Source organism: Lotus japonicus, chromosome 6, assembly GCF_012489685.1.
Source record: "Lotus japonicus ecotype B-129 chromosome 6, LjGifu_v1.2".
NCBI lineage: Eukaryota > Viridiplantae > Streptophyta > Magnoliopsida > Fabales > Fabaceae > Lotus > Lotus japonicus.
In genome coordinates, this window is record NC_080046.1 from 21,082,986 (window position 1) to 21,107,621 (window position 24,636).

Sequence of the window (24,636 nt, forward strand, 5' to 3'; positions counted from 1 at the left end):
TGTCATTTTTTATGAAACCAAATTCCTTTTTGCCGACCTGACCTTAAGTCTTGCCCCCTCTTATGAGTGTTTCACCGAGGACCTCCCTCCTTCTTTGATCCACCATTGGCAAACCGTGTCCTCCCGACGACCCTCCGGTCCCGCCGTCGAGTCCCACTGACTCTTTGCCTTCCTTATCGGCTCTCGTCTCACCTCCTGCTTCTCTCTCACCTTTGCCCTTGCCTCCGGTCCCAACTGCACCACCTGTCCGGACCATGACTACCCGTAGCATGCACGGCATTTCCAAACCTAAAAGGCCTTTTAGCCTTTCGGTCTCTATTGATGACCCGTCCATCTCACCCTTGCCTCGTAACCCAAAACAAGCCTTATCCGATCCCAATTGGAAGTCCGCTATGCAGTCTGAATTTAATGCTCTTATTAGAAATAATACGAGGGAGTTGGTTCCTCGTCCTTGTGATGTTAATGTTATTTGATGTATGTGGATTTTTCGCCATAGAAAGCAGTCTAATGTTTTGTTTGAGCGTTATAAAGCTCGTCTTGTAGGTGATGGCAGGTCTCAGATTGCAGATGTGGATTGTGACGAGACGTTCAGCCTCGTGGTGAAACCGACTACCATACGGACAGTTCTCAGTATTGCTCTCTCCAGATCCTGGCCCATTCATCAGTTGGATTTCCAGAATTCCTTTCTGCATGGTGATCTCCATGAGACTGTCTACATGCATCAGCCATTAGGTTTCCGCGACTCTCAGCACCCAGACTATGTCTATCGTCTGAAGAAGTCTCTTTATGGTTTGAAACAGGCGCCTCGTGCTTGGTATCAGCGGTTTGCTGACTATGTTTCCTCTATTGGTTTCCAACACAGCAGTTCAGATCATTACTTTTTTATCTTTTGGCGAGGTATTGACATTGCTTATATTCTGCTATATATTGATGACATCATCCTCGTTGCTTCATCTCATGATCTCCGCAAATCCTTTATGGCACTTCTTGCATCCGAATTTTCTATGAAGGATTTGGGTCCTCTGAGTTATTTCCTTGACATCGCTGTTACTCGACATGTCGGTGGCCTTTTCCTCAATCAGAGCACTTATGCTAGTGAGATCATTGCCCGCGCCGGCATGGCGTCGTGCAACCCTTCTGCTACTCCGGTTGACACCAAGCAGAAGCTCAGCTCTTCTTCTGGGACTCCTTGTGAGGATGCCACTTTGTATCGGAGTCTTGCTGGTGCCTTACAGTACCTCACATTCACTCGTCCTATCATTTCCTACGTTGTTCAGCAGGTGTACTTGCACATGCATGCTCCCCACACCGAGCATATGCTTGCCCTCAAGCGTGTCTTACGCTATGTTCGTGGCACTATGACTTACAGTCTTCACTTGTATCCCTCCCCTATCGAGAAACTTGTTTCTTATACGGATGCTGACTGGGTGGGATGTCTTGACACTAGACGCTCTACTTCTGGTTACTGTGTTTTCCTCGGTGACAACCTCATTTCTTGGTCATCCAAGCGGCAACCCACCCTCTCTCGCTCTAGCGCTGAAGCTGAATACCGGGGTGTTGCTAATGTTGTCTCCGAGCCCTGTTGGATCCGTAATTTACTTCTATAGCTTCACTTTCCTCTATCTCAGGCAACATTGGTTCACTGTGACAATGTTAGTGTCATCTACCTATCTGGAAATCCAGTGCACCATCAGCGTACCAAACATATAAAGATGGATATCCACTTTGTTCGGGAAAAGTTCGCGCATGGCCAGGCTCGCGTACTTCATGTTCCTTCCCGCCATCAGATTGCGGACATATTTACCAAGGGCCTTCCTCGGGTCCTCTTTGATGATTTTCGTTCCAGTCTCAGCATTGGTGAACCTCCCGCTTCAACTGCAGGGGTGTGATAGAATAGAATATTCTTGTATTTATTCTTATGTAATTATGCCTCTAATTTGGGTTTAGTTTTTATTAATAGTCAACAATGTCATTGTATAAATAGGGTGTTTACCCATCAATAATATTCACGGAATTGATTTCCTTCAGTATCCAAGGCTCTTTTCAAAATCAATTCAGAAGGATAGCAGCATTAAGGAAGTAGGCGGTTGGGAAAATGGTGTTTGGATGTGGCGCTTGCTTCTCATGGAGAAGGACCCTAAGGGACTGTGAAGTGGACCTCCTCAATCAGATGATGATCAACCTGCAACCGTTTGTGCCATTCCAGAATTGGGCTGATACTTGGGCGTGGTTAGCCAACCCAGAAGGATTCTTTACGGTTCAATCTGCTTATTTGTGCTTGCAAGAATCGGGAGGGGATTTGGGTGAGGAGGTGTTTAAGAACCTATGGTACATCCCAGCACCCTCAAATGCTTTGGCTTTCGCTTGGAAGGTCTTCCATGATAGACTTCAAATCCGCGACAATCTCAAGAAGAGAAATATTATCTCCCCCCAAGCAGATGTGCGATGCCCTCTTTGTGCATCCTTTGAGGAATCCTCATCCCATCTTCTCTTTTCGTGTTCTGTGGCATGGAGTGTTTGGATGGCCATTCTTAAGTAGCTCGGGCTTTCTACTGTGCTTACCAATACTGGAAAGGAACATTTCTTACAGTTTGTGTGCCCTTGGTATACGAAAACACAGAAACAAGGGGCATAGGTGGTGTGGATTGCGGTTAGTTGGACACTCTTGAATCTTAGAAACAACATCATTTTCAGGAATGGTCAGCTGGTGTTTGATAAGGTGTTGGAGGAGATTCAATTTAAATCCTGGAGCTGGCTAAAAGAAAGAAAGAAAGGATTCCATTACAGCCTTTATGAATGGCAAGCTCAGCCTATGTTACTAATAAATTCCTTATGATTTGCTTGCTGTTTTGGGAATGAATCATCTCTTCTTGTTGGCAATGTAACTGCTATTGCTGGTATAGTTTGACAGGTTACTGGTTAATTGATCTGCAATTTGCTTGCTGGTCCGGAGCTTAGATACTGGTTTATGCTGGTTTATGATGGTCGAAAAGAGCTGGTAATTTTGACAGCTATGACAGCTCATCTCCAAGGATCAATTAAGCTCTATTCTTGGCTGATATCTTATGTATGCTTTTATTTGGTTGAATTCACCCATTCCACATGTGGTGCTAAGGCTTAGTAATATGTGATCTGTGGACAGTGGCCCCTTAGCCGTTTTCTCGCTGTTGTAGCTCCTCAGAGAGTTCTGTTTTTTATGTTCCGTTTTTTTTTCTTGTTCTCTCTTGTACTTGGTTGGAGTACCCATTGTACTCCTTATTTATATCATATTTGGCTTATCTAAAAAAAAAAAGCTTTGTTTGGATTAATGGTACATAATGGAGTGGAACGGAATTGAACATAATGGAACAAAATGAAATGGGATGAAATGTAAGTGAAATCTCTTTCCATTATTCGAACACTTTATGATAGAATGGAATAAATCTACCACTCTATTGTTTGCATAATAGATGGATAAATCAGTTTTAATTTTTTTATTCCAATATAACCCTTATTATAAAGGCCATCATCGAAGCTATCCTGTTAATGGTGATGACAGTGACATTTACTTCCATCTTCAAGCATCACAATGAGAATATAACAAGTCAAATTATTAATTGACTAAGAACTACAACGCAAAACACTACCAGCCTATTGGTGGACACCAATTTTAAAGGAGGATGCAGCAAACTTTGATTCTTGTTTAGATTATTCATTTAGAAGAAAGACAGTTGGCATTATTTCATTTTGTTTGTGTGTCCAATTCTTATACTGTATTTTGCTTTGTTTTGTTTTGTGGATGGTTTGTATTGTGATCAATGGAGACGGTATTTGTATGTTTATATTTTCATGTAGCAGTTAACGGTAACACTTTGGTTTTCTTTTTCAAACATAAAACTAAATATAAATTCAAATTGAATAAGATCTGTTACAAAATTCCAAGTAATATTACAATTTAGAAGAGAATTTGGTTGAAAAAAACTGTCATAGGACACTTAATATACGTAATTGGCTAGTTGGGGACCAAGATGAACAAACTGGGAAAAAAAATGACCGAAGAGAATGCAGGAAGAGAAATTTAGTGAGGATAAATCTGTAATTGTATATTTTTAATTGTTCACCAGTTTTTTGTTCCATTCCATTCCTCCCAAATTTTGGGGGAGCAAATTTTGCAACACAGACCCAAAATTCTGATCGAACAACAAAATCTAAATCCGGCGTGACCCTCAACTCATTCATCCTCGCATCAAAATCAGAAATGATAGCACAGAGAATATTATCACCGAATGAACGCCAATCCAACTCGTCTTTTTCACAAACAAACCCAGCTTTCATGCAAAACTTCAAATCGTCATCAACGTAAACCTTAAAATCCTCTCTAGGCGAAGTGACTAACGAAAACCTCACGGCAGATTGAGAATGATCTGCACCAGCCAAGGTACCAACAGACGAAGGAGTATATGGAACAGAAATAACATGCCCAACATGGACAGAAACCAACGACCCATAAGGCTCCTCGATAACCTGCACGGTCTGCCCAAAAACCTTTGGGAACAAGACCTCATCAAGGTGCATACGACCATGGCACTCCCCGGTAGAGGAAGGAGAAGCCTACGATATGGTTCCAATAGGAAGTCTGGGAGAAACAACAGAGGAAGGAGACGCCTGCGGCCAGGTTTCGATAGGAAGCCTGGGAGAAATACCATTCCTACGAGAAGACTTGGCCTCTATCACGGCTAAGTAAGCGTTGTCGATCCGGATTTTGTCCAGCTTAGAACGAGTCGCAGCAGCGTCGTTGACAGAAGACATATGTACAAAGCTGAATCGCCACCTTCTCCTTGGCCTCCTTTGAATCTGCACTTACACCCTCCTGATACGCCCATGCTAAGAAAAGAGCTCTCGAATCCGCTCTAAAGAAACAACAGCAGAGATGCCATCGACATACAAGAAGCATCTCAGATCGTGCCACTCCCCCGACCAAAATTCGACCCATCACCTCTCGAAGATGCAGACTTCGATTTTTCGTTTGCGAGAGCATCAAGCCTCTCCTCTCCTCCAACGTCCAGGTCGCGAGTAATGGAAGCCATAGAACCAGCAACACCCGCCCCGACGGTTGTAGAAACGTCGTAGACGGTAAGGCTGCTAGGGAGACAAAACCCTAACAGAGCAACATAAAATATAATAAGATGTTGACTACTTACATTAAAGAAATGCGAATGAAGTTATCTTTCAAATTTGAATTATAAATTTATATACAAATCATGAAAGTTTTTCCCCGCATTACGTACTTTCTATCTAAGTGGGGTGAATCCCACCTTCTAGTCACATATGCCCCCGACTGGCCAAGTTCACCCATTTGTGTAAATAATATTTTTTGCCCCTATTTTGTATTTTTTTTTTAAATAATTCAATTTTTTTGCCCATGCATGGTGGCATATGGGATACAACTATCTGTTAATATAAAAAGTATTGTTTCTCTTTTCTCCACTTCACTCTTTCTCATCTCTCTATTTTTATCATATCCAAAAACATAAAACTTTTTCATTCTCACCACTTTTTCTCAACCTACCTTCTCACTTCCCAATTTCTCTCTTAACCAAAGTGTAAACCAATTTCAGTGCCGGTTCAATACAACATTAGAACACTAAGGCCTAGTGAGCCTATACTATCAGTAATCTAAGCTAACAAAAGAATATTTCTATCACTAGAGGCTGCAGTGTTCAATGTCGAATGTTAAAGCATCCCACGTTCTATTTCTTGATTTGTCACCTAACCTTACCCTAAGAAAAGAAGATTGCCACAGTTCTTGATCACCGGGGTACAAAGAGTAAATAAACCAAACCATGAGGATTTTGATAATGAATGAATGCTAAATGGGACGAACTTTTTCTAAGCAAATTATAGGTGGAAACAATTCAAGACAAACTACGATGCAAATGAACCTTTATCAACTATAAACAACCAGTTGAAGCCTACGAGTGATGATATGAACAAACCATAAGAAAGAAGCTAAGGCCCTTGTTAGGTGTTACCTACCTTGGACCTTCACGATGCATTCTTTGATTATATTTACAAATATACAAGGAATTTGAAAACTAAATGCTATGCATGCTGGTGTAAAGAATTGAGAAGTAAAGGCAGCAGAAACAGTTAACCAAGACCAATGTCAACGCGTTCTGGATTCCCCCTTTCAGTCTGGTTTTCAACAAGCTCAATTCCTAACTGTCCTTTGTCTCCAGCCCCAAATGCATACAGCTTCCCTGATTCAGTGAGTGCAAAGGTGTGAGCATTCCAGTATATGGAATTGGTCAGGCTAATCTGCACCACCCTTTCATTGATCTGTTTCAGTGAAGTCACAAGCTGTGGACTTAACACATTTGCATGTCTGTTTCCCTGTACATGTACAAATGGTTGAATAAAATATTTCTATTAGATGTATAACTAATACTGACATAAAAATATTAACATATAATTGAATGCACTATAGCCATTAGTATTATGCTAGGATCCAATTGCAAGGTATAGGGCTCGAGGCCTACATTAAAAGTATGAGATTCTAGAGTGAGGTTTATAAGGAATTAGACCAGGTATGGTTCTCCCAAGTCCCAAGGTTCTTATCAATTGGTATCAGAATCTTTGCCACCTAACTTGGGTGATATGGTTCTCCCAAGGTTCTTATCATTTGGTATCAGAGTCTTCCACCATGTCTCTCAGCTGAAAAATGCGGTTTGGGCAGGGATGCCAGCTTTGCTGTGGTCAAAGGAGCTAGTGCACAGCCAGCCTGATGTCAGAATCCAATTCGACTTTGGGTCCCGCATTGGAAGTATGAGAGTCTAGTGTGTGTGTGTGTGTGTTGGGGGGGGGGGGGGGGGGGGTCATAAGCTTTTCAACTACAACGGCGCCTTTGTGGTACGGTTCTCCTAACGTTCTTATCGTATTATAACATCTCATTCAGGTAATGGTCAGGCTAATGCTACATCTATAATTCAGGTTGGGATGCGAAACAATAGTTAGCACATAAAACACAATGTGAGCTTCATAAGATAAAACTTATTACATAGAAAGAAAACGGTGAAGCACATCATTTTTCAACTCAGTCATGCAAATATAACTCAAATCAAACAGGTAAAAATGCAGAAACAAAACAGACCTGTACATCATTTCCAGCATTATGCCCGAGACTAGCAGATTCCCCACACCCAAATGAGTACACATCACCATCATCAGACACTACAAATGTTGTGTAGTCTCCTGTTGCAACATAAACCGCTTTGACATTAGTCAATGCTTCCACTACCTTAGGTACAGATTCACAATCTTCATTCCCATGCCCCAAGCAACCATATCGACCCCATCCCCATGTGCAAACACGGCCATCCTTCCCTACCACAGCAGCATGCCAAGCACCAGCTGCAACAACCATAGGTTGAAGGTTTAACATCTGAAACTGTTCGATCAGACGAGGGAACTTTTCATCAGTTCTTGTTCCGTGTCCAAGCTTGCCTCCCAAACCACACCCAACAGAGTACACTGACCTGTAAGTTCTCAAGGTTGTCATCATAATCATTCAGATAGTAATAACAATAAGAATGAAGTTTCATGTATAAACTAATTGAAATATGAATAAGTATCATCAACACTTCCATGAATGCCGAGCTTGAGGATATGGACCTCTAATGCTCTTAGACATGGTCCTTTATAAACACTTATTTGCCTATATATCTAGTCAATAAGGGATTCTCAACAAATGTCCTGACAAAAGCAAATATACGCAAGTAAAGGAGATATAGTTAGAGCTCACATTCCGGTGGGTTGACAAGCTAGACAAAGAAGGTAGCAGTATCCAGCAGCAATTTGCACTACTGGTATGTCTTCCAGAGCTCCTAATAAAGGATGGGGCTCCACATCACTTGGATCGGCGTGGTGACCGAGTTTGCCATCACTACCCCAAGAAAATGTATAAACCCTGCCTTCTCTTGACAGTACAGCTGTGAAAAAATTACCAATTGCAGCTTGGACAACAAATATATTTTTCAAAGACTCTACTAATTGTGGAGATATAACTGTTTTAGATCCTTGAACCCCATACTCAGCATCCCCAAAAGAGTCTTTCCCAAATGCATAAACCTGCCCAGAATCACTGATCAACATTGTCCTCCCAGCCCCAGCAGCAGCTTGTATAATTCTGATGCCTTGCAAAGTCCTGAAACATAATTGAGTTCAATCATCTAGTTCAAATTCCAGTTAGCCTTAGAGCCCATTTGGATATGGACTTGTTGGAGCTTATCTACTAGGAAAAGCACCAAATAAGCTCCAATAAGTGCTTTTGGTTTGCACCCAAACGGGTTCTTAAGTTTAAGGATAAGCTGTAAGGATAGAGGGGATATCCACATGTTCCCAGAAGTTCCAACCTTATTGGTCGAGGTCGCCATTCCTCATCAGTGGTGCCATGTCCAAGTTGTCCTGAACTGTTAGACCCAAATGAGTAAACAGCCCCTTTTGATGTCACAGCAATGCTGTGACCAGGACCTGCTATTGCCTGTGATTTCTCCCTCCTGGAACAGGCTTCTCCAGCCAGCAAATACCTCAGAACCAATTTCCAAGAACCTCCACATCTTTGCTTCAAATTTTCTCGCTCTTCCATATTCATTGGCTTAAAGATGGCTCTCTTTTGGCACATGTCTAGTGCAGCAAGCTCGGATAAGGACAAAGTGAAATCCGGAGCAAAGTTCGCCGGCTGCTTGAAGAAGTGGCATGTTGCCTGCATCAGGCACAACAAAAACAAAGTCAGCATTATCGCCATTGATACTATTAAAGAACAATCTCAAAGCTGAAATGCATATGGACCGAAACCCTCTATCCCAGTTGATGTTCCCTTTCCCTGCTCACCAATCAAATTATGTAATGTCATTTAAAAACCACACACCTGCATGACACAATTTGATTGGTAGGACAGGGAAAAGAACATCAAACGGGGACAATGGATCATCATCCAATGCAGATAAGGCACAGAACTTGCCTCTAGTTTAGCAAGGTCTTGAGGATCCAAATTACAAGCCGTGAGGACATGGAGGACAATGGAGGGATTAGCAGACAAGGGAAACTCTCCTGGAGTTGAGTCCCCAAAGCAATGGCGTTGCTGCCTTTGAAATGGTGGAAGTTGTGTGGCAACAATGGCAGCAATTGGCTGGTCAGGGATGTTATGGTATTGGAGAGTTGGGTTTCCGCTGGTTGTGGCATCCATGGGCACTGCTGTTAACTTTAGGCAGTGCCCAAACTTTGCAGAAGAAAAGATCTAAACTTCTGAGAATTATGAAAAGTATGTGCAAATTTATTACTACTTTAATTAATTTCTCTGTTTCTCTAATTATAGCATCTAAAACTTTACATGTTCTTATACTAAGTTGCAAATGTGTATGTGTGTACCTCAAAAATATAATTGACTAGCAAATCTCAAGCCTCAAACCTACAAAGAAAAACATACTCACAACTCGTTATGTGACAAAAAATAAATAAGTAAATAAAAAGCTGAATTATATGATCGTCTAACTCAGTCAGTTTGTTACGATCTTATGGATTAAAAGCACCATAAGACATGAATTTAGAACCACAGAATCATGAACCTTGAGGATCAAAAAGAAAAAGAAAAAAAAAAGGTTTACAATTACCAAATGGGAAATAAAATAAACCAGAGCCAGAGTAGAAAATCAAATCATACACCGATCGTTTTATAAAAGGCTTGATTTAACTTAGATGATCCATAGGAAGAAAAAGTATGAGAAAAACAGAATATTTCAAGGTGAATCCAAAGACGAAAACTTTGAGCAGAAGTATAGTATATATCCATTCCCCCAAACCATGGTATATTCTAAATTCTAAAACAAAAAAGAAAGAAAATTTCCAATTCATCAAAATCAAAATGAACAATCAAACCAGTAAAATGGCTAAAAACCCAGAAACAGAGGACTCAAATTAAAATAGCTTTTTGCAATCAATTATTCAAAGGGTATATTTTTTTTCCATGATTTGTCCCTATATTTTTCTGGGTGTGAGTTTCCCAGATCAGTAATCAAATTCAGCAGAGAGAAACACTTGCTGAATACGCAACCAGAAAAGTTAAAAGAAAAAAAGGGAATTAATTCAGAACAAAATCACATGATGAACAAGTTTCCGATGATGATCGAGTGGGATTGTAATCGGTGACAGATCAAATGAAAATAGAGATGGAAACGGTGATTACGTATCATAGACACCCGTGATTTCTGAAATTGAATCTGCATCATCGGTGGGAGGAGAATCGCATACACCGGGTTTTTTACGTTTTTGTGGATCAAACAAACAGGGACAGAGGTGGTGGTGGTGGTTTCTGATCGATTAACGTTGGAGTGTGTTGTGTTGGGGAGTTTGCAAGATGAGGAGATAGATAGAGAAAGAGAAAGACAAAGAGAGAGAGAGTTTTTAACTTTGATTTCTGAGAGTGAATGAATGAATGAGATGGAATGAATAATTTTAGCTTTTATCCTCTCTTCTTCTTCTCTACTTTCTTTATTTAATAAAAAAATGAAATTTTTAATTTTTTTTTTTTATCAACATATGCACTATGGGTGGTTGGTTTAAGTACTACAAGGTCTCGAGATCATGTGGGAAGAGTTAACTTCACCAGATATGGACTTTCAAAAAAAAAACTTCACCAGATATAGATGTCCCAACTCGAATAGAATTGTTTCCGAAAGAGTACACCTATCTTAAAAAGAAAATTGATGATGTGTCGTTGTGAGCATGAAGCTGAAACTTGTATAATGCCATGCGTGTTAATGTTGGTTTACGTATCTGAGCAACAAACAATATATCTCTATTTAAAAACTTGAGACTTCGTTTAGGAAAGTAAAGGCTCTGTTTCACTTTCATCATTGTTTTATAGAACAGTTTTTTATTTTTCAAAATGAAAAAAACATGAAAGTTATCCTTAAAACAAGTTTTTTTTTTCAGTTTTTTTAAAATGATATTAAAAAATAGGTTTTACATTTCTGTTTTTTTTTTACTTTTTTTTTATCTTTTTTCAAATCACATGTTTTATCTTCATTTTAAAAATTGGTTTAAAATTGTATTTTTGAAAACCATTTTCAAATGAGTTTTTTTTTTCTAAACCTTCAAATGAGTTAAAGGTTTATGCACTGATAATATAAATATTATTTACACACATTCAATTGAAATCCGCAAACTTACAAAATACTTTTATTTTAATTAAAATAAAAAATAAATATAACTCTATCTTGCTTGACATATATTGTTTTTTGAGTTTAATTTTGATGCACCGACGGTGTAAAGTTTTTTTACACCGTCAACCAATCAGATTTCAAGGATGTGACATGTCAATTAAAGAAATTAAATGAAAAGAGAGATTTTCTCACATCCTTGAAATCTGATTGGTTGACGGTGTAAAACAACTTTACACCGTCGGTGCATCAAACTTTTTCTCTTGTTTTTTTTATTACAGACAATATACTCTATCTTACCTGACATAAATAAAACTATTTTGCACTTACAACACATATTCATTAAACTATTTTCAAATTCATTTCAATAAATAGAAAATAGTAGTTTCTTAATACTGCATTCGTCCCTTATTATAAGATCATATGTTCAGATAATTACGCTTATCAATAAAACATGTAATGAATAGAATCTATATAATGTTTTAGTTTTAAAAAATATTATGCAATCTTTCATATATACACCCTTATTCAAATCATTTATTTAAAGCTTATTTTAAAATCTATTTAATTAAGTTCATTTGACAAAGCTCAAGGTTTGTTTGCTTTTGAATTCACCCAACCCACTGCCAACGAGGAATCGCTTTGAATTGAAATATTGTTGAGGAGGAAATGTTTGCAAAAGAGGAGTGCCATCAAAATGGCTTTAACTTCAGCTTCAAAGGCCCAACTTGTGCCTGCATTTTTTGAGAATAAACCTAGAATTTCTTGGCTCAAATTGTGACACCCACATCGCACGGTCCCGGGTGACCAAGAGACGACCCGTCCACATTGAATTCAAAATACCCAATTGTGGAGGTTCCCAAGAAGCCAACCGAGGTCCAGCTATCTACCTCTTTATTTTGATATTGCAGAAGTTGGAAAGGAATTGGGACACATCATAAGGATTAGCAAGCGAAGAACATTTCACCCACCAAATAGCCCGCAATAAGTGCATATCCCAGTAGAGAACCTCTTTTCTATGAATAAATTATCATTTCTTCCAAGCCACAAGGACCATACCATGGAAGCTGAGATGATTTTCCATAATAGCATATCAGTACCAATAACCAGAGAATCTCATTCCATTGCAAAAATTGAAGTGTGTTAGTTAGCATTCTGAAAGCAAAATGCTTAACCTTGGAAGACGTTGTAACTCTCAAGAGCTTCTTCCACGGGACGACTTGTGTATTAGCTCTTGCCATGTTCATCTCCTTTATTTCCTGGATCCTGTTGTATGCTTATCTGACAGAAAACCGTCCATGAAAGCCCCATTTCCATAACAACCCATCTTGTTGAGCATGCCATGAGAGAGGAATCGCTTTGATGGCCACAGCTTCCTGACGATTGAAAAACTTATCTTTAACGTTATATTTCCACTGTCTAAGTCTGCTACATATAATCAGCAAAGACAGTTTGGACCGTAGAACATACCATGTTATCCCCTTCCCCTTACAACCACGGATCATTCCAAACCCGTATGTTCCCTTCGTCTTCTGCCCCCATCTAATAGCCTCATTTACTGTGCAAATACTACCCCACACACTCTGCCATGCATAACTCGGTTAATAGCCCAGGTTCGCATCAAGCACACCTGTCTCGGGAAGTAACGTGCTTCTAAACCCTGAACAGAAGCGAAGAAGGATAAGTCAAGAGTCTCCATACTTAGTTGGCGAGCAAAGCCTGATTAAAATCCTCCAAATCTTGGAATCACAACCCTCCTTTTCCTTTCGGCCTGCACAGTTTCTTCCATGCTATCCAGTGCACCTTCCTCTCATTTCCCTCTTATCCCCACCAAAAATCAGCCATGAAGCCCTCTATCTTAGAGCACGCACCAGATGGGAGCTTTAAACAACTCATCACATAATTGGGGATTTCCTGCGCCACTGATTTCAATAGAATCTCCTTCCCAACCTTGGATAATGACTTGCCTTTCCAATCCTGAAGCTTCTTCCACACCCGCTCGTGTACCTTGTTGAAGATAACCTTCTTGGACCTCCTTACCATGGTTAGAAATTCGAGATACTTGTCATGGACATCAATCGCATTTACACCCATCCTATTTCAGATCATCTCTATATTGGGATGTGGAACATTTCGGCTGAAAGAAATTTATGATTTGTCCAAATTAACAAGTTGCCCATAAACAAGCTCCATATTGGTATGTGGAACATTTCGGCTGAAAGAAATTTATGATTTCATCTAATTATGTACATAAGGCAATCTGCCTCCTGCACGGTGGTCTTGGCAAACACCAAACTATCATCAGCAAAGAATAAGTGACTTATGACAGGAGCTCCCTTGCCACTCTAACACCATGTAAATTATTATTATGGTTCTGCTTACGAATCAAGTCTAAAAGGGCCTCAACACACAAAATGAATAAATAAGGCGATAATAGGTCTCCTTAGCGCAAACCTCGATGTGGACAGAAAGATTCAGAAGGTTCCCCATTGACAAGAGGAGCATATGACACTACAACATATAATTAAACCAATGAATGATTATGGAAAACCTTATGCATGAAGCACTTGGTGTAGAAATCTCCACTCAATATGATTATAGGCTTTGGCCATGTCAAGCTTAAGCACCATGTAACATGTCCTCCCTTTACCCTTCTTCATGTAGTGGAACACCTCAAACCCAGTTAACGCATTGTCCGTGATATGGCGACCCAGAAGGAAAGCACTTTGAGCCTCATCCACAATATCACCCAACAGAAATTTGATCCTATTTGCAGAATATTTGGTAGCCTTCTTCATCACCACATTACATAGACTGATTGGCCTTAAATCTTTTGGGCTCTCCAGAGTTTTGACCTTTGGAACTAAGCAAATAAAATTGTGATTGATATCTATTCGGTCCAGTCCATCATTTAGGATAACTAACACCTTCTGTGCCTACAATGTGTCAATACTTCTGATAAAATAGAGTTGGAAAACCATCTGGTCCAAGTGCCTTCAAATGGTGCATTTGATTGAGAGCAAACTTTACCTCCTCAGCATTAAAGGGCTCTTGCAATTCCTCGATCGTGTGTTGATCCAAATCTGGCCGTGATTGAACTACAAACCTCCTCCGAACCACAAGGCTGAATAGAAGAGAACAAATCATTGAAAATTTCCCATATTGTGTGAGCTATCTTTTCATGCTTGAACACCCAAGTTCTCTGGTTGTCTCTAATTTTCTTACAATACACAAACTGCAATTACAACAAAAATTAAAGACCCTTAGTATGTTCATGACCAATTGCTCATTATAACATTATTCAAAGAAAAAACATACTGAATTTGTAGTACAGTTGATTGAATCTATATTGCAGATTGTATAAAATTAACAGATCAATTAAATAAGTACAACTAAGTTGCATGAGGCAAACTTGGGCGCCGCCTCTATGCACCCACTTCTCAAAATCCTTCCTTTTTCCTTCAAACCCCAACCTGTCAAACCTTGCCACCGCAAACAGACATAAGAGTCAAGAGATTAAAGTCCTTGTCTCTTCTGAGAGTAAATTTTTTTTGGAGATCAAAACCCTTTTTTTCATCCCAAACCCTTCATCTTTATGTTTTCCCTTTTGAAGGTTCCCTTTGTGAGCTCAAAACTTGTGCTTCCACATCGCGTTTCTTTGAGATTCTGGGATTGAACAAAGATTATAACTTTTGCTTTTGAAAAACATATTTTTCAAAACGGATTATTATTCTGACATCAAAACCGTCTAGTGCTTTATTTGGTGTAGAGAAGAGAGATATATAACAACAAAAGAAAAAGAGATATAGAAGAAAAAGTAGAGAAGAAAAAGATGAGTAAAGAGAAAGATGTGAAAAATAAAGTAGATTTATATATTCTTTGGTATTATAGAAAAAGAAGAGAGATAAAAGAGAAAGAAAAGTAAAATACACTCACCCCCTCAAGATTTGCAAGAATGACACTCCACCCCATTCTTTTTAAAAATCTACACTCCACCCCATTTTTTATAAAGGCAAATTTTAGTGACGAAAACAAATTCCTCACTACTAAAAACTAATTACTAATTAGTAAAAATTTAAATAAATTTAATGCATATACACTATCATACATTAATTTATGAAAATAATTTTACTGAATTAAATTTAAAAAAACCATTCACTCTGTCTGTTAAGTCCACGTCCCATCTATCTCCAAATCATATTTCTCACCACAAACGGCCACCACCAAGCCTTTACTCCCTTTAACACGGCTCCACTGTCCCACAATGTGAAATCCTATGGCACCTCCATGCCTCAAAGTTTTGTTGCAACCTGAACCCCAGAACGTGAATCGCACATCCCTAAAGCCACTTGTTCAACTACTTCTTGTGAATTTCACCCCTTGAAGTTGTGAGCGAACGCTCTGTTGGTCTTAGATATTGTTGGATTTTGTTAAAAACGATGCTCCTCCGCCTCGTTGGGCTCTAATAACCTCAGATCCACTTCATATTTTCATAATTTTGTTTCTCTATTTTCTTCACCCATTTGTGTTGCTTTTTTGGCCTACAACCCAATTTTGAAAATTGGAGGTATAAAGAGATTATTTTGATTAAAATTGAATTATTACCAAATATGAAAACACAAGCATGTTTCACTATGTTCGAGATATGGTTTGTAAATCGGGCAGGTGTGCTATTGCATAATTTGCATTATGAATTTACGGAGGAAAAACGTGATTGAGAGAATGAGGAGGATTGTGATGTTTTCATTTTTAAATTTATTGGATTATATTGATTTTTTTTTTGAAATTATTGATTAACAATTTAAATAATAACTAATTATTAATGAAAAATATTTTTCGTCACTAAATTTGCCTCTATATAAAATGGGGTGGGATGTAGATTTTAGATAAGAATGGGGTGGAGTGTAATTCTAACAAACCTTAAGGGGGGTGAGTGTTGACGTGTTTCTCTCTCATTTTGTTTGGTTGAATAGAAAATAGAAAGAGAGAAAATTACCTTTATAAAAAATCATTTTTATCCCTAAATATATAAATTATTGTGCCGCTACTCAAAAAGTGCGAAGATAAAGTAGGAAACTTAAAAAAGAAATTTGAGCACTCTCCAATCTCTTCGCATTTTGGGAAGGGTTAGAAAAGTAGGTGGGCCCCAATTCTTTGCATCTCTCTTTGCTCTTGTCTAGAACAACCAAAGGAAGGAAGATAGTAATCTCGGTGAAACTCTCTCTCCCCAAGGTCTTTTGAGAGTATCTCTCACATTCTCACCTCTACCAAAAGGGGGTGAGGGATGTTACAGTAATTGTAATTTTTTTTCCTTCTTTTAAACTATTCTTCTCAATAAGGTAAAGTCACATGTTATAGCAGGTAGTTTAGTCTTTCATAGGTTGAAAGACCTATCTCTCTCTTCTATCTTACAAGTCACATTTATTTTTCCTACTCAAAAAAATATTTAGAATTAATTTCACTTATCTTTAATTTTTTTGAAAGTTCACTTATCTTTTTTTTTTTTGACCTTAAGTTCACTTATCTTAAATTCTTTTGAAAGTTCACTTACTGTGTGGTGGGCCGCAGTTCTCTACATCTCTCTCTTTGCTCTTATCTAAGACAACCAAACAAAGGAAGATAGTATTCTCTCATGAAACTCTCTCTCTCCCCTAGGTCTTTCTAGGGTATCTCACCTCAACCAAAGGAGAGTGAGGGATGTTTTAGTAATTGTAACTATTGTTTTTTTTCTCAATTTTTGTAACTTATTTTTCTAAATAAGTTAAAGTCACAGGTAAATTATTTTTTTGGTTACAAAAGTCACAGGTAATTTAATTAGTCTTTCATGTTTCAAAAAAAAAAATTAGTCTTTCATTGGTTGAAACTTGAAAGACATATTCTCTCTTTTATTTTTCAAGCCACATTTATTTTTTCTACTAAAAAAAATTGAATTAATTTCACTTAACTTTATTTCAAATTCACTTATCTTTAATTTTCTTAAACTCACTTATCTTTAATTTCGTTAAACTCACTTATCTTTAATTTAAAGTAAGTGACTTGTTTTATTTGTAGCGACATGTTCATAAAAAAGTGTGTAATTCATCAAAAGAAACAGCTTTAATTTTAGTTGACATAAAAACCAAAAAAAAACTTTTAGTCACATTAAAATTTAGATTTAGATTTTATACATATAAAAGATAAGATATAGGAATAAAAAATTAAAATTAATACTCTTTTTACCATCCCAACTCCCAAGGTAATTTCTCCAACGAAACAAACTCAATAATAATCAAATCGGTTTAGTTTGAATTTGTTAACAAATTGTTTTTTTTTTTAAACCAAAGGAATTAAATTTCAGTTCAAATCTATTATATCCTAAATTGGTGGAAACCCAAAACGCATCCCTGAGTTTAGGGATATTTTCTACTAGTGATAATGCCTTGAGATTTTGTTGTTTCAAAAAGAGAAAGATAATTGTGTTTAAGAGACTTGCACTATAAGCCATCGAAGCAAAAAAATATCAGTGTGAGCAGAACGTACATACCCTAAATCATCAATCATCAATCCATCACCAAAATCCAAAACCTACCCCCAACGCTTCTCCGATGACAACCCTCACGCCCCAACAAAGAAAAAGGAGCGATGTTCCCCTTTCCGCCGACGAGGTCATCGACATCGACTCCATCTGCTTCACCCCCGGTGGCGGGGGCATCAGCAACAGCACCATCACTACCTCCACCTCTACCTCTACCTCGACCGGCAATCGCTGCCACCCCGTCATCATTGACCTCTCCGATGGTGAAGATGACGACGACGTTAGGATCCTCAATTTCATACCTCTAAACACCCCTTTCGGCAAACGAAGAAAAACGGACCACCACATCAACAACAATAACCGTTTCTTTGAAAGAGGAGAGTGTTCAAAGGACGCACCGTTCGTCTGCGGAAACTGCCGGAATACCAAAACGGTGAGGGACTCCTTCAGCATCCGCGGGTGCTCCCACGCCTATTGCTCCGAGTGTGTGGCCATGTACGTGGGATCCAAGCTTCAGGAGAATGTGATCAACATCCGGTGCCCCGTTCCGGGATGCTCCGGTCTGTTGGAGGCGGAGTATTGCCGCGCAATTCTCCCGGCGGAGGTGCTTGACTGGTGGAAGAAGGCATCGCGCGAGATAATTATTGTGGCATAGGAGAATGGCACCTGCGTGCATTTTCTGATTGACAATGAATGAGATGTTTCTTTCTTTATTATATTTTATTTGATTAACATGCATGCTTTTTTTTCTGTTAAGAAAATTCCAGTTTTAACTGCTTATTAAAGCTTGGATTGGATATATTCTAGCATGTTGGCTTTGTTTTCCTGTGCCTAAGAACTATGGCTGAGGCTTAATCAAACTTGTTTCCCATTCTTCATTGCCCCCATTTATTCAGGAATTAATGACAAAATTGGTTTATTGTTATTTCATTATTTGTACACTATAATGGTCTATAATGGTCTTGCAAATCTGTTTTCTCACTTTTATCATATCTTTGGAATTGGCAATCATAACACCCGCAGCATTCACCTATCTAAAGGGAATAAGTTTCGTACTTTTTTTTTTTAGAGAAATTAATGAGTGATGCGATACAATAGAAAAATTAATAAAAATGAGTGGGAAAAAAAGTGATTTGTAAATGAATCATAACTCATCTAAAAGGAATAGCAGGTCACGACACCGATATATATTTATTCTTAATCCATCTTTCCCTCAAAAAATTTGTAGATTTTGATCTATCAGTTCATCCTCAAATATTTTTGTAAATTCTTAATTCAGTCTCTCAATTATGACCAATCTTTATTATTAATTTTCAAAACAATAAATCAAATATAATCAAAATTTAAAGTAAATAGATGATACTAAATATGTCTTTTATTTTTAATGTTAAGAACTGAATGATAAATTTTCTTTTAACAAGGTTAAAAGTCAATAAAATACTTTTTATATTAACAAAATATTGTTCGTATGTAACCAAAAAAATATTGTTCGTATTTATCTTTAGTTTAGAATTATAAGCAATGAAAGGAGATAAAAAATTTATCAAACAAGAGATATAATTTTGAAAAAGTGAAAAGTTATCTTATTTAGATATAAATTTAAATTAATGTACTTCTTTTAAAATATATATATAGTATCACTTAAAGAATTAAATTAATGTTACTCTTTCTTTAAATTTTCTTTTTCTCTTCGTCCCTAAATTAAATCTCATTCTCAATCAAAACTAATAATTCTAAATCTTTTTCATTTTTTCATTTTATTTTTATAAAATATTTGTAACTATTTTAAGTGGATGCTTTTCCTTTGTAGTATTGGCTACGCTAGTTCTTTGTAATGTTTGCTCTTTTCATGAGAGTTTTGCTCTCATGCTCATTTCAATAAATTTTTGTTTTGTGGTAAAAGAAATAGATTTATTAATTGAATTTTAAAAAATGTCATTAAAACTAAAAATAGATTTTCCTAATTTGACTTCTAATTTTCAGGAATATCAAATCCAAATGCTTTTTTTAAAAAAAAACTTGATAGTCATAATTCACAAAGTAATGAAGACACATTTATTTGTTCTAACTCAAAGAATTGTTCGTCCACTCTAGACTTAGCCTCACATTCATCATAATCTCCATCTACTAATGATAATGATGAGTGTGATGGTAGTCTCATTAAAGAATACTAGTGTTATATATATATATATAATGTAATTAATTTGCAAATATTTGAATGAGATAGAAGATTTTGGAATGATGTCGTGGAACTTTTTATACTTAGTTCCGCTTTAGATCCTAAAAGAAGGTTTTACCTACCGTGGGCTAGTCCCAAAACTGGTCCACGGTGGTCCAGTTTTACACACATCGTTGATTTAATAATTTTTAAATTTTAATGGTTGAGATTAATTAGAATTAAAAAAAATCATTTTAATAAATATATATTAAGTTACTAAAATACCCATATCACTTCTCCTCTGCCCACTCACACCATTATTTCCGGTGACATGTTCACTCCGGCGACCCACTATTATTTCCAACGGCACTCACCAGCACCGCCCCACCACAACTCCGACAGGAACCCTGCTCCTCGGTTCTTCCTTCTCTCCCTTCCCTCCCCCTCCACCGCCGCCCCACCCACTTGCCGGAGAAGTCATGGATTAAATCCTACCATCATAACAGAAACCCACCCCACACTCACCCCCAACCTCACCCAGAAACCCACCCCCACTCAGAAGCCCAGCCGCAACCCACCCCACCGTCACCGCTAACCCCACCGATCGAAAACCCATCGCACCCAGATCGCAACTCACCCCACCCTCACCCCCAACCCCACCCAAAAACCCACCCACCCTCACCCCAATCCAGAACCAAAGAGAAGATGAAGAAGAGGAAGAGGAGAAAGGGGGCGAGAAATCCTTCACCGTTTGAAGACGACACTGCAACAAGATTTAATAGTCTAAAGTGTGAGTTACCAGATCTGATGGAAGGAGAACCAGATCTGGAAATCCAGAGGGTGGAAGAACTCAGATCTATTTGTGAATGGTGATGGTAGAAGGAGAAAAGAGGAAAAAATTGAGAATGGGAGGATATTTTTGTCTTATCACACAACAAATGAAACTGGTCCATGGTGGACCAGTTTTAAATTAACCCACCGTAAGGGCAGCCCTAAAAGAATGTAAAATTTGATGTTTTTTTAGCTGGAAAAAAATTTCCGCTTCGGCTAGGACATTACATTCACATGGTTCTTCAAATCTTAATTGAAGAAAATGTACAACTTTTTTGAGTTTTATCAAGGGTTACTGAAAAAAGTAATGAAATTTTCACTTTTTGATAGATTAATAGATAACAATCTTGTTTCACAACATCTACGTACATTCCGAGATTTTTCTACAATGAGGTCCTTGGGGGAATCTCATCTAGAGGGGCTTTCATTGCAAGGAAAAAGGGACACGGTTCCCGACGGGGTGGCTAGTTCGAGTAAAGAGACAATACAAATAAGACACTTTTTTTTTCTGAGACCCTTTCTTGACTTTCATAATTCCCACTAGTAAGTGTTGTGGATGCTCCCTAATGACAGTCTTTTATAACTAGGTAAAAATAGATCTTAATATCTTTACTAGGTTACAAGGTGCTGGCTTCTAGATCCGTCTTTTGCACACTTTGTTAAAGGTGTGTGGTCTTCTACCTCAGTGCAAGGGTGGGGAGCGTTCGTTTTTAAAGAAAAACTAAAAGCCCTTAAACTTAGCCTCAAACAGTGGGACAAGGATAATGTTGGAGACCTGGATAAGCAATGCGAGGAGCTAGTGCGAAAAATGAATGAGCTGGATATTCGAGAAGAAGGTGAAAATCTGAGTGCTGAAGAATTGTGTTCTAAAAGCAAGCTTCTAGAGGAATATTGGAGGGTGGCAAAATTGAATGACTCTCTTTTATTCCAAAAGTCGAGAGATAAATGGATCAAGGAGGTGACTCGAACACAAGATACTTCCACAACATGGTTAACTGGAGGAGAAGATCAAATGCACTAAAGGGGTTTCAGTTACAAGGAAGATGGGAGGAGGATCCTCAAATTGGCAAATGCAAAGTGAAAGAGTACTTTGAAGACAGATTTAGAGACAAGTCATGGCATGGTGTGCAACTTGAAGGGGTCCCCTTCAATTCCATCTCTGAAGAGGACAATGCTCTCCTCAGGCATCTTTTGACATTGTTGAAATAAGAAGTGCGGTGTGGGATTGTGAAAGTGACAAAAGCCCTGGGCCGGATGGCTTTAATTTCCGATTCATCAAATACTTTTGGGAGGAGCTCAAAGGAGACATTACAAGGGTACTAGAGGACTTCCATAGGATTGGAACGTGGCCCAAGGGGGGAAATGCTTCGTTTATCACTCTTATCCCGAAAATGGATAATGTAAGACCCAAGATTTTAGAATTAAATAAATAATTAATTTCCAACTCACGCATAGGATTATGTGTAAGCGTGAGAGGAACTTGACTCGTGTTTAATGTTTGGATTAGCGTTATGAAGAAGAAAGTTCAGGAAATGGTTAAGAATAGTTATATAGTCGTTATAGGTTATAGCACGACTTTCATTCACATCCGCCTTAGGGCGAAAACGTTAGTAAAGGGCTAATTTGCTTTAAAAGCACTGTAGAAACGATATTCAAAAATATTCAGAGGAATATAAGAATTTCTCCTATTCCTTTCCACGACAAGTGTTTCGACACGAAACCCTGGAATGTACGAATGATCGTTTTCGATTCTCGGAAGTTTGCCGAAACTGAATCCCTGATAGCTGAAGAACCTTAAAGTAAACTGTTGATGAAGACTTTTTCTATTCGGAGCTTTAAATAAATATTCCACACGCATACACATTTCTTTCGATGTTTCTAATCTTTCCTCAGAAAGAAGTTTTCTCATCCGACATCAACTGCAAAAAGTAGTTTTTCGGGTAAAATAGATTTACACCGACTTTGGATCGTTTGCTTTAATTCTGAGAAACCTGTTTTGAGTTCTGGAATTCTGTCGCCAGAACCTATCTTAGAATTCACGGAGGAATGTGCAGGAAAAATCGGAATCGCGAAATATTCTTTTTCCCGCGTTTTCCATTTTCTATAAATAGCTTGAAAAATGAAAAAAAACAAAAACAAAAACATCACCACCAACACACACACACACGGCCGTGAGCTTCAAGTAGGAAGGAGGAGAAAAAGATTTTCACTGATTCTTGTCTGATCGTCGCTCTGTTCGTTGCTACGCGTAGGCCTCGAGGTACTGATGTTTTTCCTTACCTCTGATCGTAAATTCTGTCGCTTTTCTCTATGTCTTTCTGTGCTCAAAGTTTTGAGCCTTTTGTAAAACTGTCCAAATAACTTGATTTCTCTGTCTAAACTTATTCCCTGCATGCCCAAGAGCATGTTTAGCGGATTACATTTTGCCGAATCTCGTCGAATCGCCGCAGAACTTCAATTCTGCTCAAAATACCCATTTTATGCTGAGGTTCCGCTTTTTGAGTCAAAAACTCTCGACTGAGCTTAGCGTCAGTAGGATTAGTCGTCATAATTGTCGTTGGTATCGACCTCATCCAATTTATTTTTCAAAATTCTGATTTTGAATTTCCGAGCTAAAAATCTTGACCAAAATACCCCTGTTCTAGTTTTCGATCCGATAATTTTTCTGAAAGTTTCCCTGGCCTAGATATCGCCTAAGAATACCTAGGAATTGATTTAGATCGAAGAAAAAGTTCAGAAACCCTATTTTCAAAAGTGGCCGAAACCTGTTTGTTAGGGTACCGTGTGCAAAAATAATTTTTGGGTCTCTATGACCTGAGCTATAGCGTAGCTCTTTCGATTGTCGAAATTTTGGCGTTGGTTTCGTGTCATTCCGAGTTCTGTAGCTCGAGTTATGCGCGTTTTAGCGAACGAAGTTATGTTATCAATTCGTGCTTATATAGGAACTCCGAAGCTTTAAAGCTTTCTTTCCGATTTCGATTAGTGTTATTAGATTGATTGCTTCTAGTAGGGCTTGTGTTGATGATTGTGTTTCCTTGTTTTAGGTTCGCAACTTCCATGCACAACTTCTACTCACGAAGGTAAGGGTAACTCGGTTTTAGAGCGTCTTTGAGTCTTGCCTGCTTTTATCGCACTGCATGCGTTTGAGATGAAGTTGTTTAAACTTGAGTGGCAATTGATTAAAATGTTAGTATGCTTTCAATGTTGTATGCTTGCTTATGTTGACTGTTTCTGAGGCTTGTGCCAAATGTTTTCTAAAGGCTTCGGTCGAGTAAACTTATTGAGACGTGTGTCTCCGTTTTCTGAGAGGCTTCGGCCGTTTACTGGTTTCTGTCATTACTTCTTTCTAATGGATAAGACGTGGTCATTGTTGATACTTGACTTGAATATTAGACTTGGAATTGTTGATTGAGTGATTACTGAGGTTGAGGATTGTTGTTGATTAACTTGACATTTAGGGCTTGAACTTGAAGTGGCAGTGTGGTGGTGATTGTCCCACGTGATTGTCCCGTCTACCAAGGCGTTATAAAGTGGCGATGTGGTGGATATTGTCCCACGTGATCGTCCCATCTTTCGAGATGTCCTAAAGTGGCAATGTGGTGGTGATTGTCCCACGTGATTGTCCCGTCCATAGTGGCGTTAAGTGGCGGTGTGGTGGTGATTGTCCCACGTGATCGTCCCGTCTTGAGAGACGTTGCTGACCCTATGTTGTTGGATTTCAGTTATTGGTTTATTGATATCTGATTTGATGTTACATTGTTGAGGTTATTATTATCTGAGTTAATCTATGTTAAGTTGTTGATATATGAGTTTAGTTATGTTGCTAGTTTATTTACCATGCTAGGTAATTAAATTTGAATAGCATGATTTTCTCTTTTATACATGGTAATTGCATGGAGTTAACCCTTTTCTATTTGCTACTTGTTATTTGGGCGCTT

The 24,636-nt window shown here is 38.3% G+C and overlaps 3 protein-coding genes across 6 annotated transcripts; 2 read left to right on the plus strand and 1 right to left on the minus strand.

The window, feature by feature from the left end:
• The first annotated feature begins 716 nt into the window (after positions 1–716).
• LOC130725084 (uncharacterized mitochondrial protein AtMg00810-like) lies at positions 717–1,607 on the plus strand. Its single transcript, XM_057576340.1, has one exon. The coding sequence runs from the start codon at positions 717–719 to the stop codon at positions 1,605–1,607; it is 891 nt and encodes a 296-aa protein (XP_057432323.1).
• A 4,204-nt stretch (positions 1,608–5,811) lies between these two features.
• Positions 5,812–10,471, minus strand: LOC130726960 (ultraviolet-B receptor UVR8). Of its 4 annotated transcripts, none has more exons than XM_057578280.1 (7): positions 10,220–10,471; positions 9,406–9,445; positions 8,999–9,256; positions 8,391–8,740; positions 7,781–8,182; positions 7,130–7,514; positions 5,812–6,372 (listed from the first exon to the last, which is right to left on the minus strand). In XM_057578280.1, exons 3-7 carry the CDS (start codon positions 9,221–9,223, stop codon positions 6,130–6,132), a joined length of 1,605 nt encoding a protein of 534 aa, XP_057434263.1. In that variant the 5' UTR covers positions 9,224–9,256; positions 9,406–9,445; positions 10,220–10,471; the 3' UTR covers positions 5,812–6,129. The 4 variants fall into 4 exon arrangements, with proteins under 4 accessions (XP_057434263.1, XP_057434261.1, XP_057434264.1 ...); XM_057578278.1 differs by having other exon boundaries at positions 8,999–9,282; XM_057578281.1 differs by lacking the exon at positions 9,406–9,445 and having other exon boundaries at positions 8,999–9,282.
• Positions 10,472–17,779: 7,308 nt separating this feature from the next.
• Positions 17,780–18,364, plus strand: LOC130725085 (uncharacterized). The gene has a single exon (XM_057576341.1). It carries the CDS (start codon positions 17,780–17,782, stop codon positions 18,362–18,364), a length of 585 nt encoding a protein of 194 aa, XP_057432324.1.
• The last annotated feature ends 6,272 nt before the right edge of the window (positions 18,365–24,636 follow it).